A 21,561-nucleotide genomic window follows, 5' to 3' on the forward strand; every position below is an offset into this window, starting at 1 on the left:
CGACAACGTCAACTGCTGTAGTTATTTCAGAATTATTTTTTTGGTATCTGGTATTATTCGGTATTTTGACATTATTTTTCTTCAGGAAATCACAGAAGGCAGTGATATCATGTTATCATAACGATATAGGGCTCTATTTTGACGGTCCATGCGCAGAGCGCAAAACGCATGGCGCAAACGCTTTCAGGGCGTGCCACGATGCGTTTTTGCAAATTTAAGGACCTGAAATCTGCCTTGCGCTGTGGAGCATAGTCTAAAAGGGTTGAGTTCATTTTCTTAATGAGTTATAGGTGTGTTTTGAGAATAAACCAATTAGAGTCTCATCTCCCATTCCCTTTAAGAGTCAGCTGCGTCGCGCCAAGAGCGCATTCGCTATTTACAGGACGAAGGTAAGTCTAAGTGGAAAAAATGAGCATTTCACCAGCAAACAGTTAACAGTTGACAGTTTTTTAACAGAAAACTGTTAAACAGAGCATCTACTGCGTGACAATGAGAGATAATGGAACTACTTTCACGTTTGCTCTTGGATAGGGAAACCTTTACGCACAGACATAAATTAGTCTATAAATAATTAATTTCGTTTGTTAAGCGCAAATATTCGTTTCAAAACTATTTCTAAATTCAGTTCTAATTTCCAGCAAACGAATAAATGAATAATAATAACAGTTATTATACGAAATAACAACAGTTAATAATAACAGAGTTATATCCTAAAACACATGCTGTGCCCCATATGGTCTAAAACCTGACAGGTGATCAAATCTAAGCTTGTTTTTAATAAAACAAATATAAATATGGATATAATAAATAATACTGCTAATAATAATAACATTATACGAAAGCAAATTGTTATGAATGAACTGAAAAAGCCTCCCGAGATGAAGAAGACATAAAAGCAGTGGTTTTTCATATTTATGTAGGCTAGAAAATAATATGTTTTGTAATATTTTGATCCTTTATATTTATATCCTATATCTATTCTTATTATATCCTAAATATATCCTTAATATTTAAATTTTTTCATATGTAAAGATATTTGCCTATTGCTCTCTTGTGCGTATTAAGCAGTGCGTAAGCGAGGCGCAACTCTGCGCTGGAGTTTAGACCGGGTTAGTTTTGGTCTAATGAAAAATCTATTATAGTTTCTCAAAATAGCAACGCGCCAGTGGTCCGCCTCAGAACGCCTTCCTTTTTAGACCAGAACGCCTATGGATGCACAAATGAGCGCTAATGCATTTGCTATTTAAACAGCGTAGCGCAACGCCTCAAAACGACTCTTGCGCCAAGCTGAAACTACCAAAAGACTACTGCACCGCGTCTTGCGCCACATTGCGCCGGGTGTATGATAGGGCTCATAGTGTGGCAATAAGCTCGTAACTGTACTGTGTATTCACACCGTGGCCATATTCATCTATGAATAAACACACAAAAACAATACCAGTCACTGTAGAAAACTCATTCCCAGTAACTAGATTTTTCTGACAGGCTATTCGAGTGTCATTGACAGATGTGAAAGTATGATAGATAACGAAATTTAGCAGGGTTTTAAATAATAGATTTTTTTTTAAAAGGAAGATGGTAAAACATGAACGCCGTTATAAATGTATTAAAACATATGTAACCCTGACGGTTCGGAAACCCTCTATGATTCTTTGTATATGAGCCCTAAACCTCATTCCCATCCCGGACGAGCCCCCAAGTTTAAAAAAGTTAATTGGCTAAACTGGCAGTGGGCGAGTTAAAAGAACCGAAACAAAGACAGGCGTTCTGGCACAAAACAGTTATTTTCAACGCAGAATATCTGACTATAGCATTGCCTTTTTCAGATAAACAAGAATGTTCACTAAACATGTTTCTGAAATATCTGCAAACAAATTGTAGTATTTTTATGCTTTAGAAGAGTCAAAGGCTTACATACAGCACCTTTATGGAAAAACTCACTTATTTTGACATAATATTTCTGAAAACAAGACAATATTTTTTACTTTTCCAGAAAATGCTTCTTGATTTAAGAATTTTTAGATATTTGCACTAGAAACATGCCAAAAACTCGAACTAAGAAAAGCACTTTTTGCGGTACACACACACATACGTACACACACACACACACACACACACACACATAAAAATCTCTGTTCATGGGGAGTAACTTTCCATCCATGAGGCATGTGGCAAAACCTACTCGATAGCTCATGCAAAAAAAGAAGTGTGTACTCACACAGAAATTCCACTTAAAAGTTTATAGCTTGTTTGTATGTAGATCAAGTTTTAGATGTGGCTAGAAAAATGGTGGATGGGAGGGAGCGTTTGTGGCTCGGGGAATAAAAACATCAGATACAAAACAAAAGATGCGAAAGTATTAAAACTAAATAAGGCAAAAGACTAAGGTACATATACTTGTATAAACATAAGAGGCTACTATTAAAGTTTGAATTTTGTTTGAAACATTTTGTTCTGTTGCTTTGTACTCTTGACATTAGTTAGAGCGGCGAAATAAAGTGTGGAAATCATAAACTTCACACTTCCTTGCAGATCCAGATTTTCTCCAGCAGGAACGTTTTTATTCAGTTTCAGCTTATTGATTCTTCTTTTTGTGAGGCTTGTGACCTTATATCAAAGACTATCAAAGACTTAGCCTTCCTGTGTTTTTTTTCTTTTCTTTTCTTTTTTAAATATTTCCCAAATGATGTTTAATAGAGCAAGGGAATTTTCACAGTAATTCCTATAATATTTTTTCTGCTTAAGAAAGTCTTATTTCTTTTATTTCGGCTAGAATAAAAGCAGTTTTTAATTTTTTTATTATTTAATATTATTAGTCACCTAACAATAGTCTACAACAGTGGTACTTAACCCCCTTAGCCACGGACTGATATCGCTCCACGGATAAATTGTTACTTTGCCACACAAGAAATCGTTAATTATTTTCGTTTTATTTATTATCTGAGTCTGAACAATCTTTTTCTCTCAAATAAACGCTGCTGTTTGTGTAGTAAGTATGTCTCCAACATTTATTAAATTTTTTAGGAATATATATGAATGTCTCCAGTAGACCTACAGAGAGGCATTAATGCGTCCTGAAGTAAAGTGAAACGGCTATAAACTCCAGCAAGATAAAGTCATTATATGCAGAGCCATAGACCTTTATCTATAAATAAAGTATAATTATGGATACTGTGTTCATCTTAACTGAAAGTTACGTCGTGTTTGCTGGCCTTATGCTTCACGCACCTGTCAGTCAGTCAGCACGTAACCTCAAAAGGTTTAACAAATAACGCACAGCACTATACAGTTACAGAAAAGTTTGCGCTGTTATAATTCACTTACCTTTTAATACATTTGGTTCAGTTATAATCCGCTATTAAAAACAACAACAACAATGACTGAATGTTTTGAATGGGAAGCTGTATATATATATATATATATATATATATATTATATATATGTATATTATATATATATAACTGCAGGTTAACTATGTTTATATAATAACCTTACCTGTTTAAAGCTATTAGTTACTAGTTAATTAGTTATTAGCTGATACTGGCTATTAGCTAATTAGTTACTAGCTATTAAAGTTATAAGTAACCAATAAAGGTATGGTGACTAATAACCTTAACACTTCTGGCTTTGAGTGTAATGCATTAATGTGCACCTTTTGAATGAGTAATTATTGTGAAAAGCGCTACACAAGTAAACTTGAATTCAATTGAACATGTTGTGTGTTTTGCAGGGGTGGGAAGAGAGCGTGGATGCAGCCGTCTCTCACCTCTTAAAAACGTGTCTGTCACGCAGCCCCAAGGATCAGGCTATCAGCTTGAGCACGGGCCCGCTAACCATCCCGAAAGACACGTCCCGGCTGAAGAAACACATAATGCTGCTGTGTGACCGCTTGGGCAAGGGTGGCCGTCTCTCTCTCTCCTCAGAGGCCAATGTGCCTACTGCTGTCATGATGCCAGGTTAGAAACATCTCAGTTTGCAATGCAAAAAAAGAGGATCTTTATTGAAAACCTCAAGCCAATATGTTTAAATGCCTTCACTAGGCACAATATGCTTTTGTTGCTTGCTCAAACTACTTATTTAAAATGCGCTCAATCAACACAATTCTAATTCAACTAAATTATTTAATGCTCAATCCACTTAAATTTGTAAGTACAATCAAGTTAACTTAAACGATATGTGTTAGGACTACTTGAAGGAATTATGTGTAACCCAGCATTTTGTTTTGAAGGGGTAAACTTCATTCAACACTGAGACAGAAACCTTTCGCACATTGAAAAATAAATTTGGCCTTATGTTGTGTCAGTCACATTGCCTTCAAAATTTGGTCTGTCATAAAAAATGGAAAAATAAATTAATGAAAATAATTCAGGGCTCGAAATTAACCCTTTTGCTTGGTAGCACCGGTGCTTCTAACTTTAAAAATGTAGGTGCATCAGCCAAAATTTAGTCGCACCCACCAATTATGAGCACCGTTACTACAAGTGTTATACAAACATATTTATTGCATTTGAAATCAACAGTAATCAAACTAAGAAGCAAAAAAATATATATGCAAGAGTGAGGACAATATGTCTCAAAAAAATCCCGTTACCACAAGAAAATAAATTTTTATAAAATAACTGAGTGACTAAAAGATACACGGAGCGCTCACCGGACCTGTACGCACTGCTTGACATCAGTAAATCTGGTAATGATATAAGGCCGTACTCACACTAGGTACATTTGCCTCGAACCGGGCCAAAGCACGCTTGTCCCCCCTCCCGTCTCCCCCGACGGCCCGCACTCACACCACAATCGGGCTTTGGCACGCTTACGTCATCGCTGCTGGGCTGTTCAGTGAGAAGCGCTCTCTCACTCAGCAGCACAGTGGAGATTTCTCTAGTTATATCGTTTCAGTTGTTTGATATGCCGTCAAATATTTCGCCAAACAGTCCTTAGGGATGCGGGGACACGCAGTCAGATATTTCGCCGTACAGACCCGCCACTTTTGGCGCTCATAAACAATCATAAAGCTTTCGTGCTGCAGGAATGAGGAGGTCTGCAGAAGGCGCGCAGCTGTCGTTAAGTGAGGAGTTTGCGTCTTAAATAAACGACGGCAGTTTGCGTTCACTGAACAGTAAGAATGATTAATAAATCCATATGAAACAGTCCCTTAAAAGTCACGTTTCGCTTTCAGTTTCGGGCTTTGGCGCGTTTTGCACTCACACACAAGCGTACCGCACCAAAGCCAAAGTGAACCGCGCTCAGGCACACCTCTTTCAACCGGGCCAGGGCCAGCCAAGTGAACCGTGCTTGAGCCCGATTCAGCGCACTCACACTTCTCAAACGATCCGAGAAACGGGCCTGGGCACGGTACAGATGGCATAGTGTGAGTAGGCCCTAACTATGCTGTTCTCACGGGTGCTGTCTGATATTGCATTGATGCTTTTGACATATACTGCACCTTATTATATGCATACGTCATGTTTATAGAAATACTGGTCTTTTCATGAGTAGCGATGTTAGTTTACTCAATGCAATCACGTTTGCGATGGTGTACGTGGTGTTACATTTTACATATAGCTGCCACTTGCATGGCGGACAGCATCTGGCGATTATATGAAGGATTAAACAGAAGCTCTCGTGCTAGATGTTGCAAACAGTTACCTGAAAATTCCATCCCACAGACTTTTCATAGCGGACTTGAAGCTAATGGAAGTCTTTTATCCACTCTTGGAAAAGTGTAGATGGTGGATTAACATTCAGCACATGATCACTAGTAAGATGTATCATTATTTGTAACTTTAGATGCCATGGTTTCTCAAACAAAATCTGTCAGTGTTATCTTCATTCTCATCTTCAGCGCTTTACATTTTCACGGTTGTAGCTCTCCCTGTCATCCCAAGCCAGAAGGCGCTGACTGAGTGATTGACAGCTGATATTTCAGTGCTAGAGCAGTGTGCCAATAAGAAGAGCGCAAAGGCGGGGCAAGCATTACGGACTTGGCTTTGTTTACTGCAGCAAGTTGACATGACAACTGTTTTAAACCATCCCTGAGCACTGCGTTTCAAGTGCAAAGATGCATTCTGCGTGTATGTCTCCCAAATCCGAGCATGTGGTGAACATTTTGCAGTAAAAACTGGTCAAACACAACAATGTTATGCACTCGCACAAATACTCCCAAATATATTTTAAGGTCGCATAGATAAAATTTCTGGGGCATATGAGCCCTTTTCGAAAACAATTTCGAAAACAACTGAAACAATTTCGAGCCCTGCAACTACTGTTTTTTACCTTTAAAGGGCCACAACACCTCCTAGCATTCTGGCAGATCACCTACTGCACCTTTAAGTAAATGATGAGAAAACTTTCATTTCTTCGACATTTTAGCTTTTGTATAACTGACTTTTAAAAAGATAGACGACTACAAGTCAAACTAAATTTTATTTAAAATTAATTTTAATTTATTTACTATAATTTAAGTTTCTTCGGCTTAGTTTTAATTAAATAACAGCTACACGTCAACAAAGCATGCCTGTCCATTATGTTTCCTGAAGAAAATCAAGTCAAAATCAGCACTTGTGTCTCTTTTTGGTAGTAGACTACATGTGAAGACTCCGCTTACATTCTCATGTTACACTCATGTGACGTGCAGGGATAGAAAGAAGAGCTTTAATCTTCAGAGGACACATAAAACGCCACAGATCCGTGTGGAATGTGTGAATGATTAACTCTATGGATTGTGCTATCAGACGCCTGTCCTCCCTGATGTCTCGGACCGTCTCTCTCTCTCGCTGGTGTTTGGACACTGGGTGTGGAGATATTATCCTCCCCTCAGATGGCTGAATGTCTGAGCGAACAGCGTTTGGTCCACTGCCAGTCATGAGGAGGAGAATGAGCGACTAATCTCGGAGAATCCTGCTGAAAATTGCTTTTGCCTGATGAAATATGGCTGCAGGACATGTTCCTCCAGTCCTTCACGTTTAAAATCAAACTCTTGACACCGTCTCGTACGCACACTTGTGGCCTGGCGGTTTTATCGGCCTGATTTGTGTCTTCCTGTCTGCCTTCCCTGTTCTCCCTCACCTGACCTGGCCTTAAAGTGATGACATCACGCTGCACTCCCTGAGCACCTGCCTCCGAGCTAATGTTTCAACATTCGGAGATCTCATAGCAAAAGGGTCTTTCATTTTTCTGTTCTTGAGATTTTTTTTATGAATGTACCATCAGAGGTCACAGTTCCGTTCGTGGAAAGATGATTAAAAAAGGGAGCCATATTTTTAGATTTGTTTAAAAGGAGTTTTGTGGAAGGTTTCTTTTCACTCTTTACATAATCAATATTATAAATCAAATGCTCAACGTGATCAGAAGTTGCTTTTTTCCTTTTAGCAGACATCGATTCTTATCTGGAGCGACCTATTACTCTATTTTAACGATCTAGATGATCTAAACTGCATGGCGCAAAAGCATTAAGGCTGTTTCCGAATCCACTTTTGCTATTTTTAGGATGGAAAAATACAGTTAGTGCCCTCGTGCACTGTCTAACAGGGTTGTGCTTATTACCTTACTGAGTTATGAGTGTGTTTTGAACATAATATACATTAAATCAATCAGAGCTTCATCTCACTTTCCCTTTAAGAGTCAGTTGCGTAGCGCCATGACGCATTTGCTTTTTACATGGCGGACTTTGTGGAAAAAAAGAAGAAGCGAAAAAACTGACTGCTTCACTAGCAAGAAAACAGTTAAACAGACCCTCTGCAGCCCGAGGATAAAGAACGAGCCTCCTCCATTTGGCCTCTTTACTTTCCCTTTACGTTACTTCACTCCTTACTCCTTTACTTTGGTGAATTCAGGAAATGGTGGAAACTCACTCCCCTGAAGGCATCCATTAGCCTGCATATTTAATTTAGTTTAAGTGCAAGTTTGTTAGTTTGTTTCAAAACTATTTCTAAATTCAGTTTAATTTCCAGCAAACAAATAAATAAACAATAATAAGAAGTGTGGTCAAAAATTATTGTATTATTAAATGTATACAATTATTATATATATATATATATATATATATATATATATATATATATATATATATATATATATATATATATATATATATATATATATATATATATATAATAATTATTATTATTATTAATTATTTTTTTCTTTTATAAAATAAAAATGTTCCTTCTGGGCCATTTGAAAAATTTTTCAGCATTTAAAATGGTCTTAAAAATGTCTTAAAAAAGTCTTGAATTTAACTTGGTGAAACGATGTGTGAGTTGCAGAGAGCTATCTACCGGCTATGAAGATTTCTTATTTTAGCAGCTGTCTTATTGTATTATTTTGAGTCGTTGTTGTATTATTATTATGCTCAAAATATGATAAAGTAATTATATATATATATATATATATATATATATATATATATATATATATATATATATATATATATATATATATATATATATATATATATAAATATATATATATATATATATATATATATATATATATATATATATATATATATATATATATATATATATATATATATATATATATATATATATATATATATATATATAAATATAATGGGCCACAAATAGAACCCTGTGGTCTTCACAGCTAAAGCATGTGTAATAGATGATAATGAGTTTCACAAATTATGTTGTAATGAAGAAGAAACACTTTTTTCTGTTCTGTTTTTGTAATTTTAATATTGTGTTCAATTATAAAATCAATTTTAATATGACATAATTATGAATATTTTAATATTGTTTTAAGAAACATGTTCCTTTTAAAATGCTAAAATGCGGCATGCAATTTTATGTAAGCAGCCCCTCTTAGTTAGCAATTGACTAAATATTCCACAACTTCCTGTAAAAAGGAAAAAGAAATCTGTTTAGTGACTTAGGACTCTTTTTGATTTGTATTGACGGCAATACAGCCAGTCATTTCAGCAGGTCTCTGTGCTGCCGGGGCCATGACCAGCTGTAAATGCTGTTAATGTGAAGTGGAAACGTCTAGGAGAAACAGCAACTTAGTTGTTGATAGGAGCGTCACACGTTAGACTTTAGCAGAGAACTGCTGAGTGCTGTGGAACATTGCACATTAACATAGTCTTACCTGCTTTCAGCACTCACTACAGTTTCCTGACCTCTTCTGGAAGTTAAGTCACCACAAGGGTTGTTTATTGGGTTTTTTGTTGCCATTCGGTTAAATAATTAAACACTGATCTAGCCGTTATATACTGTATATACACACACTCACCGGCCACTTTATTAGGTACACCTTACTGGTACCGGGTAGGACCCCCTATTGCCCTCTGAACTGCCTCAATCCTTCGTGGCATATATTTAACAAGGTAATTCAAATATTCCTCAGAGATTTTGGTCCATATATACCTGATTGCATCATGCAGTTGCTGCAGATTTGTCGGCTGCACATCCATGATGCAAATCTTCCATTCCACCACATCCAAAAGGTGCTCTATTGGATTGAGTTCTGGTGACTGTGGAGGCCATTTGAGTACAGTGAACTCCTTCATGACATGTCTCTTCTGCAGACCTCGTTTGTAACGAGTGGTTATTTGAGTTACTGTTGCCTTTCTATCAGCTGGAACCAGTCTGGCCATTCTCCTCTGACCTCTGAAATCAACAAAGTATTTGGCCCACAGAACTGGATATTTTCTTTTTTTCCTGACCATTCTGTGTAAACCCTAGATAGAGATAGTTGTGCGTGAAAATCCCAGTAGATCAGCAGTTTCTGAAATACTCAGACCAGCCCATCTTACACCAACAACCATGCCACGTTCAAAGTCACTTAAATCACCTTTCTTCCCCATTCTGATGCTTGGTTTGAACTGCAGCAGATCGTCTTGACCATGTTTACATGCCTAAATGTATTAGGCATTGGCTGATTAAAAATTTGCGTCAACGAGAAGTTGGACAGGTGAGACCAAATGATCAAATAGAAGTGAAGTTAAAACTTGGATTGGTGATAAGGCTTTTGTCAGGTAATGTGTATGCAAAAGCACAGGATGAAGCATCACATGCTGACATGTATGCAGCGAATCTGACAATTCAAGGTAGAAATACTTAAAACTCTTTGTCTCGTAATTGTACAGAAATGACCATGTTAGAATAAAATATACACTTTTAAATGACAGAGTTTTAGTTCAGTCAGAAAACGTTGTTTTCTAATGGCACTGAGCATTTTGTGTGTTGTTTATGTGCCTCGTGTTTTAACCATATCACTTGAAGTTGAAAAAGTAAACTTGATATACTCGTAAACATTTGTGTTGTCCATATACACAAGCTTATGTAACAACATAAAAGTGCAGTGCACTGCTTTTTTCTAAAGTCAACCAAAAGGCCAGTGCAGTACATTTTGTGTTTTCAGACCTGAAAATCATGTTGTGTGAACGGACTCTAAGTCCACTTTAATGTGTTTTCCACCTCTCAAGAACTGAAACAATAAATGAAACCTCAGTCGGTGACAGCCTGATACCACACGCTATTGAGAGACTTGTCGGCAGAGATCAGGTTTTGTTTTTGTAACATGTGGAAACATTACAAGTTATGTGTGGAGCACAGTTCAACTGCACAGATACCTGTGTTATTAGACCTCCGTCTCTGATCTGAAATATCACTCCTAGATGAACAGCCTGTGTAAATATTAGAGGAGGATTACGATAATCTTGCCTGAGGAAAGTCAGCAGTCACACTGGATTTGTTTATTTGGGATATGCAGTGTGAAAAAAGAAACAATTGTGAAGCTGGACAGGGCCACGTACTGTATAAGAGGCTGATTCAGTCCCTTCAAAGCTCTAAATTCTGGCTGATCTTCAGCACTGAGTGTCAAAAGTGTCTGATGGAGTCCAGCAGGTGCACTCTGACATGCCAACAGTTTGCGGAAATTTGGGAAAGAGGACAGTTTAAGTTTTTACTACAGTGTTATGTTTTATTAACTGTGTAAATAGTGCTTTTCAGTTCCGAGCAATGTTTGTGGCTCATAGATTTGGTAACACAGCCGTTCAGTTTGCAGAATGTATCCAAAGCTCATATATTCTTATGAAGGTATCCAAATTGTATCATCTGCTCACTGGAGTACCTTAGGATCTGTTCTTGGTTCCCTTCTATTTTCTATGTATAACCCCAAATCAGACAAAGTTGGGACAGTATGGAAAAACGCAAAAAAAAAAAAAAAAAAAAAGTATTGCTTTCTAAATTTACTTTGACCTGTATTTCATTGCAGACAATATGCAGACAAAATATTTCATGTTTGTCTGGTCAGCTTCATGTCATTTTTAAATAAACATCTTTTCCTGTCATTCGGACCTGCAATGCATTCCAAAAATAAATGGGACGCGAGCAGTTTAGGGCTAGTAATCAGGTAAATTGGTTAAATGATGATGTGATTAGAAACAGGTGATGCCAACAGGTGATTCTAATTATGATTTGGTACAAAAGCAGCATCCAAGATCTAGTCTTTAGGAGGAAACAAGTGTATTTGACTGGCCTGCCTGCAGTCCTGACCTGTTTCCAATGTAGAATGTGGGGCGCATTTTGAAGGTCAAAATGCGACAATGTAGACCCCGCACCGTTGTTTACTTTAAGACTTGTTTGGAGGAAGAATGGCACCTGAAACCCTTCATCACTTGATGTATTCAGTCTCTAAACGTATTTTAAGTGCTGTGAAAAAGAATGACAACATTACAAAGTGGTAAATGCTTTACTGTTCCAACTTTTTTTGAAATGTGTTGCAACAACCAAAATTGCAATATATGTTAATTTAGAAAAACAAAAATCATGAGAAACACATTAAATAATATTTGTTTTACTGTCTGCAATGAAATACAAGTAAAAGTAAATTTAGAAATCCCTACTTTTCTGGTCCATTAAATAATTGTAACTTTTTATTTTAATGGGCACCTATTTTACCCCTTTTTAAAATAATTTAAAATAAGTGTTTTGTGTCTCCAGAATGTGTCTGTAAAGTTTCAGCTCAAAACACCCATAAGATTGCTTATTATACCTTATATATTCAGCTCTCAGCACCTTGTAGCTGTTTTTGTTGCCTGTGCGTTCAATGCAAATGAGCTAGTTCTCCCTGCCCACCGTTCCCACGTGCCTGTTAGAGTGTCTCCGTCTCCTGCTGCGTCAGATAAACAGTACAGACATGAAGGAAGCAGATCTCATGTAGCGTCTGTGAAAAATACTACAGTAAGAACTTTCCCAATGATTATTTGATGTATTTGTTGTGGAGTTAATTCAAGCCTTTCTGCAACATTGAGTCACACACAATGTCGTTACAAAGTTCATGCACATACTAGGACACACACACACACACACACACACACACACACACACACACACACACACACACACACACACACACACACACACACACACTCTGTCAATCAATTCGGTGGGTGGGGAGACCGCTCTCCAACATCATGTTGCAGTGGGCATCAAAATGGATGGGTTTTGGATCCTACTTTAAAGTCAGGACATAAAAAAAAAAACTTTTGTGCATTTATCACTCCAATATGACTGTGGACACACTGTAGGTACACACAGCTCTGTCCAAACAGCTTTCAAAAGATGATTTTCATAATTGGTGCCCTAATTAATTATATATCACAACATTGACATTATAATAATATTTGAATAATATGGGATTCAACTAACTATAAAGTGGAATACCAAATTATATTAACTACAGTATTCGTATTAATGCTAAGTTTTTGTATGTTGTTCTGCAGCTGCTTGTGAGACCATCCCTGAGCCAATAATTGAGCAGGATGAGGAAGCACCTCTGCAACAGGACGCCGCAAAGTATATTAAGAAGAAACAGTCATCCAAGAGGGTCAAGAGCAAATCAGGTAAGACAAACGACCATGCTAACACCTCAGAAACCTACACTCCGGCGCTCAGTTAACAAGATTGGAACTAGTAAATGTTAAGTCCTCCTGAATTATTAGCCCCTTGTTTATTTTTTTACCCCAATTTCTGTATAAGGGAAAGAAGATGTTTATCAATACATTTATAAGCAGTTTTTATTGCTCATTTCTATTAACTGATTAATTTTATCTTTGCCATGTTGATACTTATTTAACTATATATTTTTCAAGATCCTACTGTAGTATCTAGAGTGACGTTTAAAAGCGCAACTAGTTTAATTAGGGTAATTTTGCAAGTCATTGTATAGAACATTTTGGGGCATGTAAACAAAAACAATGGTCCTGTTTTACATTTTTAATTTCTACAGCTTCCGACAATCCAAAAGAGCCTCATATTGTTAAATAATGTTATGATAGCTGTTTTAACATTCAGTTAGAGCTTTTATTATTGCCAAAATAAAACAAATAAGACTTTCTCCAGAAGAAAAAATATCCTAGGAAATACTATGAAAAATTCTTTGCTCTGTTTAACATCATTTGGAAAATATTTGAAAAAGAAAAAAAATCACAGGAAGGCAAAACATTTTGTCTTCATCAGTATGAGTGGACAAACTGTTACGCATGTGTTGTTGTGTTCATATGACCACGTTTCAGCACGTCTCGGCGCATGCTTTCAGTTGTGCAATACATTCACACATTCTTAATGAACTAAATTACGCTCAGGAGATGTGTTACATGAATACAATGGAAAACAATCTACCATTACTCTCCCGTACACTAAATTGGAAAATCCAGTTTACAGTAATTAAGCTAAAGCAAAAAATGGGACCTCTAGTAAGACTAAAAACCCCATTAATACTGGAATGTGTGAAATCTGTAGTAATTATTGAATAGTTTTGCGTAATTGCTTTAAACTGTTTAAGCACATGATGTGCTGCTCTGGAATTTTTAAGTCCATGAGGGGTTTTAATGCTATGTCTAACAGGATTTTCTGACTGAAAGGCACCTTAAAGGAATAGTTCACCCCAAAATTGTAATTTCCTGTTCATCTACTCCCCCACAGTTAATTTCTGAGCTGATTTTTAGCTGAATCCGTGGTCCTTGGTGATTCATATTATGGCAGTGAATTGTGTGTGGTTTTTGTTTTATAGATTTTCAAGAGTTCACACTTAAATATTTGCTTGACCCTATCAGCAGGTTTGGCATGCTGTCCTGGGAGAAAACCCTGAGCTCGGAGATAATTGAGCTCAGGGCTCCCGCGAGGACAATAAGCATGTTAGTGGGTCCAAGATCAGGCAAGTCTCAAAAGCTCCCCCTGGTAAAGGAGGAAAAGGAGGAGCTGGGGTGGAAGGGGGATTCTTCCAAAACGAAGATTAGGCAGTAGGGTTAAATCCATTTGTTTATTGTAGGCTTGGATCAATCTGATTGGATTATTGCTGATTACGGATGAGAAACCAGCCGCGATCAATCATATCACATGCTCCTCTTAGAAATAATTTAAAAACTTCTCAAAAATAAACACATACAGTAGAAACAAGTCCAAATAAAGAGTTCCCACACTTCTTGAAAGTTCTTGACTTTCAGATGTGGATTCAAGGCCTGGAAAGTACTTAAAAACAAACACAGGTCCTTGAAAGTGCTTGATTTAAATTTGAAATACAACTTGTTTATGGTTTTACTTCAACAAATGTGCACAATTCCCAAAAACAGAATGTAACATTGAGAAATTCTTAAATTAGGAATCTTAAAATTACAATAACACTGACAAATAATGCACATTTTCAGTCATTCATTCATTTTCCTTCAGCTTAGTCTCTGATTTATCAGAGGTCACCACAGCAGAATGAACCGCCAACTATTCCAGCATATTTTTTATGCAGCAGATGACTTTCTAGCCACAACCTAGCTCTGGAAAACACCGATACACACTCATTCACACTTATACGCTACGGCCAATTTAGTTCATTCAATTCACCTGTACCGCATGTGTTTGGACTGTGGGGGAAACCAGAGGAAACCCACGCGAACACGGGAAGAACATGCAAACTCCACACAGAAATGCCAACTGACCCAACCAGGACTCGAAACAGCTACCTTCTTGCTGTGAGGTGACAATGCTAACCACTGAGTCACCGTGTTGCCCCTGAGAGTTGTTAAAAAAAGTTTTACAAATAAAGCAGCTTAAATAAAATAAAGCAGAGCCGTGTTTAAATGTTGCAGAACATGCAAGAAGTTTGCAGAAATCTTGAATTCCTCAGCTATTAATTTGTAGTTACTTTAGTTACAGTTTTCTGTTTACCAGATATCTCGCATGTCTAGAGTTCCATGACAGATTCAAATGTGTGAGAATTCCTGAAAGCTCATTGGTTGGCTGCGTGTTGTGTTTTGTCTTTGAGGAGGAGGTTCTGCTCAGACGTGTACTTCAGTCAGCAGCTCACTTCTGTCATTAACAGCTTATTAAACTTGTACTTTTAACAGCATACAAAGATTCAGACAGAGGAAGTTATTAAACGGAGAGTGAGGAAGGAAATCTGATTCAAACATTGTCTCTGTGATGTTAATTAAAACAGAAGCCACTCTTTCATCTGTCTTTCATCTTTTTAACCACAAATACAAAGTTCACACCTTCTCCTTAATGTTTAGCGCATCAGATCAGCAAATACACAGGGCTGTCAAGCTCATTTTTACTGAGTTTCACTAACCTTTAAAGGCCGGTTATAAATGTAAGACTATAAATGTTACTGCAACATAAAATATTGCTAAATAATTGTCTCTTTATTTCATTCATTCATTCATTTTCTTTTCGGCTTAGTCCCTTTATTAATCTGGGGTCGCCATCGCGGAATAAACTGCCAACTTATCCAGCATGTTTTATGCAGCTGATGCCCTTACAGCTGCAACCCATCTCTGGAAAACATCCATACACACTCATTCACACTCATACACTATGGACAATTTTACCCTACCCAATTCACCAGTACCGCATGTCTTTGGACTTGTGTGGGAGACCGGAGCACCCGAAGGAAACCCACGCGAACACGGGGAGAACATGCAAACTCCTCACAGAAACCCCTATTGTCCCAGCCAAGGCTCAAACCAGCGGCCTTCTTGCTGTAAGGCAACAGCGCTACCCACTGCGCCACAGCTTCGCCGTCTTTATTTAATTAAAACATAATTAAATAACACATACATACAGTTGAAGTCAAAATGATGAGCCCTCCTGTGAATTTCGATTTATTTTTTCAAGTATTTCCCAAACGATGTTTAACAGAGCAAGGAGTTTACCGCGAGATTCGCATGTTTGCAGGGCCGGATTAAGACTACATTGGGTCCTGGGGCTATAGCAAATCCAAGGGCCCCCCTTTTAAATATTTTTTACCTCAAAAAAGTATACAGTTGAAGTCAGAATTATTAGCCCCCCTGAATTATTAGACCGCTTGTTTATTTTTTCCCCAATTTCTGTTTAACGGAGAGATTTTTTCAACACATTTCTAAGCATGATAGTTTTATTAAACTAATTTCTTATAACTGCTTTATTTTATCTTTGCCATGATGAAAGTAAATAATATTTGACTAGATATTTTTCAAGACACTTCTATACAGCTTAAAGTGACATTTAAAGGCTTAACTAGGTTAATAACTTGGCAGGTTAGGGTAATTAGGCAAGTTATTGTATAACAGTGGTTTGTTCTGTAGACTATCGAGAAAAAATATAGATTAAAGGGGCTAATAATTTTGTCCATAAAATGGTGTTTAAAAAATTTAAAACTGCTTTTTATCTAGCCGAAATAAAACAAATAAGACTTTTTCCAGAAGAAAAAATATTATCAGACATACTGTGAAAATGTCCTTGCTCTGTTAAACATCATTTGGAAAATATTTTAAAAAGAAGAAAAATTTTTGAAGGGGGCTAATAATTCTGACTTCAACTGTATATATATCTGGTGTGAACGCAGCATCACGCCACCTTGCTTTCATTGCGTGTCAGCATTTGTCTTCTGAGGTGCAAGTCATTTGCTAAATAAAGAAAAGATTTACGCAGCTTCTCCTACCACAGCAAATTCCATTTTTATTTTTGATATTTGGTACCAGTTAATCAAGAAGTGACGAGTTTGTTCTTTTTGATTCCTTGGATAGCTTTATTCGCACGTCTTTTATGCGATATTCCAGTTTTCTGCATACATTTAATTTGTCTCCTTGGATGGAAACATAGCTAGTGACTTGCCTAATTACTGTAACTCGCCTAGGTAAGCCTTTAAATCTCATTTTAAGCTGAATACTAGTGTCTTGAAAATATCTAGATATTTCATCATGGCAGAGATAAGAGAAATCAGCTGTTAGAGAATTAGTTATAAAACTTTTATGTTGTGTTTACTATTATGTTGAAAAACATATTTGTACCCCATTAAACAGAAATTAGGGGAAAATAGTTATGGGTTAGTAATTCATGAGGGCTAATAATTCTGACTTCAACTGTACATATATATAGTTCTTGGCCAAAGTGCAAAGCTAAATTGACTTCATGCCAGTAATCGTCAGTCTGGCTGAAGGAGCTGGTAAACATTAACAACCCCACTGATGGAACTCCCTGCTGAGTTAATTCATAGCCTCTGGCAATTGTTTTATTCGCTGAATTGATTCTGCTGGACAGGAACAGTCCTGTTCTAATATAACTGTCTGTAATTTCCCATTAATCCTAGGGGGCTTTTCACTTTTGGTGCGCACCCGGGTTCATTTGATGTCAGAGTTTGGTTTGTTTGGATAGTGTGAACGCTGTCTTCGTTTTGGGGGTGGGAGGTCTGGAGTACGGTTCATGTGAACTCTGCTACAGTTCACTTTTAATGTAAAAGCAGCTCAAACATGGGTGCAAACATAAGAATCCCCCTTAAATACCTTGATTTGCCTGCTCAGATGTATGTTTTAAGGTAAATCCTTGAGTAAAGTCTAGGGTTTAATTGAGAGAGCTGTTTTTTCCTTCCTAAATCCGCAAGAGTGATGGACCACCAGCAGAGGATGTCAAGGTTTCAGCAACAGCGGTCTGATAGGTGTAAGCATGCTGAGTTGTTCATAAAAGAGGAGTTGACTTAATGGTAGACACTAAGATAACTCCGTTTATGGAGAGCTTATGATAAGATCCAGTACTAATTGTCTTTTAAATGCTGATGATTAAGGCTTGATTGGCTCTTTATTTAGCGTGTGGTCATGTGGTTTCCATTATAATGCTGGTGTTCTATCAGATTGAGCTGTAACCTGTAGATAGCAGAGATGAGAGGGAAACTGATGCCCGTTTACGAGTTCCCATTAAAGAGGCCTCATTCATTTCTCATTATGTTTATTTTCTCAGAGCAACAGGACAAATTTGTCCAACACACTACAGACAAATCACGAAAAGCTCACAGGAAACGAGCTAAAATTTAAAATAAACTGTTGCAAAGCTAATGACAGTCATGACTAATACAGTACGCAAATGTTGGGTGAAATAGTCTGTTATAATCTGACAGTATTTTAGTCTCCATTTCTTGCTTTTTTGGATGATTGCTGCAGGACATTTAGGGGCTTCATTGGCATCTGGTATCTGGAATCTATGAAGAAAACAGTGCATCAACACATTTGTGATGGTCGGGTGACATTGCTCAAAATGTTCTAGGAATGGTTATTGATTATTGTCTTAGCTTCATCTTATTGGTGAAGGTTATTTCTTTTCAGATTGGTTCTTTGCAGTTTTTCACTGGAGATCAAACATTTTTAAGCTTAATAATGCACACTTGTCGCTTCAACAAAAGCTTATACTGTATTTAAGGCAGCATTTTTTGATCCTGGTCCTCGCTCCCTCCTGCACTACATATTTTGCGTGTCTCTTTTGTTTAACAATACTAATAACCAGCTCATTGGAAGAACGCTTAATGACGCAACAGTGGTGAGATTGACATGTTCCTCTAGAAAGTGTTAAAGAAATATCTTTTTTTTCTTTTCATTAAACATTTGTGTTTGTATTGCTTAAGGTGATATATTACCCAGACTTCTTCTCAAGTGTGATGTGTTTTGCATACTAAAGAAGCATATTTCCAGAAGTAGATGGAGCTGATAGAGAATTCAAAGGCTTGATTGTCTAAAATTAACTTCCTGTTCACAGAAATGTGTTAAAACTAAACACAGAATATATGCAGTTGAGAAAGGCTTAGGCTTTTAACATTGTGCAGAGAATTTGTATAAAAAAGAGGATGTATGTATGGGTGCGGCCAAATGGAGGACTGGAGAATGATTGATGAGTGACGAGTTTCGCTAAACTCCACCTGTTAATATCATCTGCCTATATTAGTTGGAGTCAGGAACTGAAAACTGTTGCGCACCCCTGAATGTAACTCTTGCACCGCATTGAGGATTACAGACTTTTGTGAACTGAATTATTTATATGGATTCCATAAATTGTGACTCCCTTCTTTCTCTGATGCGACATCACTCTAGAACAAAGTAAATTCAGATTTAGAAGACCATCTCTGAAAATGATACGTCTGACACTTAGGGCCCTATCATACACCCGGCGCAATGTGGCGCAAGGCAAGGCGCAATACTTGTTTGCTAGTTTCAGCTTGGCGCAAGAGTCGTTTTGAGGCGTTGCGCCACGCTCTTTAAATAACAAATGCATTAGCGCTCATATGTGCGCCCATAGGCGTTCTGGTCTAAAAAGGAAGGCGTTCTGAGGCGCACTGCTGGCGCGTTGCTATTTTGACAAACTATAATAGATTTTTCATTAGACCAAAACAAACCTGTTCTAAACTCCAGCGCAGAGTTGCACCTCGCTTACACACCTCGCTTTTATGCCTTCTTAACTTGGGAGGCTTTTTCAGTTCTTTCATAACAATTTGCTTTTGTATAATGTTATTATTATTAGCAGTATTACTTATTATATCCATATTTATATTTGTTTTAATAAAAACAAGCTTAGATTTGCCCACCTGTCAGGTTTTAGACCAGGGGTCTCAAACTCAATTTACCTGGGGGCCGCAGGAGGCAAAGTCTGGGTGAGGCTGGGCCGCATAAGGGATTTTACAAAAAAAAAAAGTCCTCAAATGTCATTATTAACAGTTTTAATTATTTCTTCTGAACATGAAGTGTCCTGAACATTAATAGAACATTGAGTGAAGATTATGAACAGTTCTTCTGAACATGGCATCTTTTGCCTACTCCTTACTGCCAGAGACTTGACAGCGCTTCTTCTCACAAATCTGAACCACATTTGGCTTTAGAGCGGAAGCAGTTGAGACCCTCAGTATGGCTTGAAGATGATCATCATTAAGTCTAGACCTGTACTTTGACTTATTGAAGTTCAAGGTGGAGAAAAACTTCTCACACAAATATGTGCTCCCAAAAAGGCCTAGTCCTAGGGAAAAAAGTGGGGGAACTCACTCAAAACTTCCATTCCCTCACCTAAAAAAAAGGCGTATATATGTGTAAATAAAACACCCCCACCCCACTCCAGTCACATCAGTCTGTACCAGTCTGTATCTACCTATAATATATATAAGACAGGGCTCGAAATTAACTTTTTTACTTGGTAGCACCGGTGCTCCCAACTTCAAATATTTAGGAGCACCAAAATAAATTTAGGAGCACCAGAAAAAATTTAGGAGCACCCACCAAAAATGAATGAGCACCGCTGCAAATTGCTTTTTAAGGGATTTATTGTATTTTAAAACAACATCAATAGGACTAACAAAAACTAGAAACAACTATCTAACTAATGCTGCGAAGACATTGATATTTGTGTGCAATAATTCCAAAATGAATGTTTAATAATTATAGAATATTAATGATGATGAAAATGACAATAATAGTAAAAAATGAATTCCATTTCTCATTATGATACTGCCTTGAATGTGCATGAATGTAGGTTATCTGCTATAAAAAGTCTGTTACTTTATGAAAAATAATTGTATAGTTTGCATCAAACAAAAATGAAGCATTGCAGTAAGAAATATTGATTTTGTACTACTATTTTTATATGCATGTCAATTTAATAAATAATATTTCTGCTACAAAACAAACAAAAAATTATAATAAACCATTCAATTCAATGATGAAAGCTGCAAAGCAGTCATCAGTAAATAAATAAAAAATAAAAATAATATACACCTCAAAAAAGAATAGACAAAAGAAAGAAAGAAAAGTCTCACTTCTATCACTCTTTAAAAGTTTTGGTTTCAGTTTGTCAATTTAAAGGTTCAGTCTGAGCTGATCTTCATGTTTCTGTGTTAGTGGAAAAGCAGGCGAGTCAGCCGACCCAATTTATGAGCAGGCAGCGCAAGATTCTTGCGATGACCACCGGCGGAATACCGCTGTTTGTTATGAGCCGCAGTTTCAGTGTAAACTTTGTAAAGGCGAGCTTCTTTGGCGATGATATGTACAGTATTAGATTTGACTTTTAGCGGACATTTGCGCTGAACACGCAGTGAATGCAACGCATGGAGATTCGGGCGCCTTCTCCAAGAAGCGCGTACTCGATTGATCTCAGCTGGCGGATCATTATTCACCACGTGACGTGTCATGATCGCTCTCATCTGTGCCTCAACTTTAGGTGGGGTTTGCAAACCTGTGTGCTTTAAGTTTTTACTCTTCAGCCGTTTGCATTTCCTGTGGTCATAAAAGCTCCTTCCCTGTCATCTGACAGCGCAATACCT

General features: G+C 37.2%; 1 protein-coding gene across 6 annotated transcripts in view; it reads left to right on the forward strand.

The window, feature by feature from the left end:
* Positions 1–21,561, forward strand: part of bbs9 (Bardet-Biedl syndrome 9) — a 186,790-nt gene that overhangs the window by 102,399 nt on the left and 62,830 nt on the right. For all 6 annotated transcript variants that reach the window (XM_087286582.2, XM_087286577.2, XM_087286583.2 and 3 more), the window contains 2 exons: positions 3,731–3,956; positions 12,746–12,865. In XM_087286582.2, coding sequence (XP_087142708.1) covers positions 3,731–3,956; positions 12,746–12,865 — 346 coding nt within the window. The remainder of the gene's footprint in view (positions 1–3,730; positions 3,957–12,745; positions 12,866–21,561) is intronic.

This window comes from Danio rerio, chromosome 16 (assembly GCF_052040795.2).
Source record: "Danio rerio strain M-AB ecotype USA chromosome 16, GRCz13ab, whole genome shotgun sequence".
Lineage (NCBI taxonomy): Eukaryota > Metazoa > Chordata > Actinopteri > Cypriniformes > Danionidae > Danio > Danio rerio.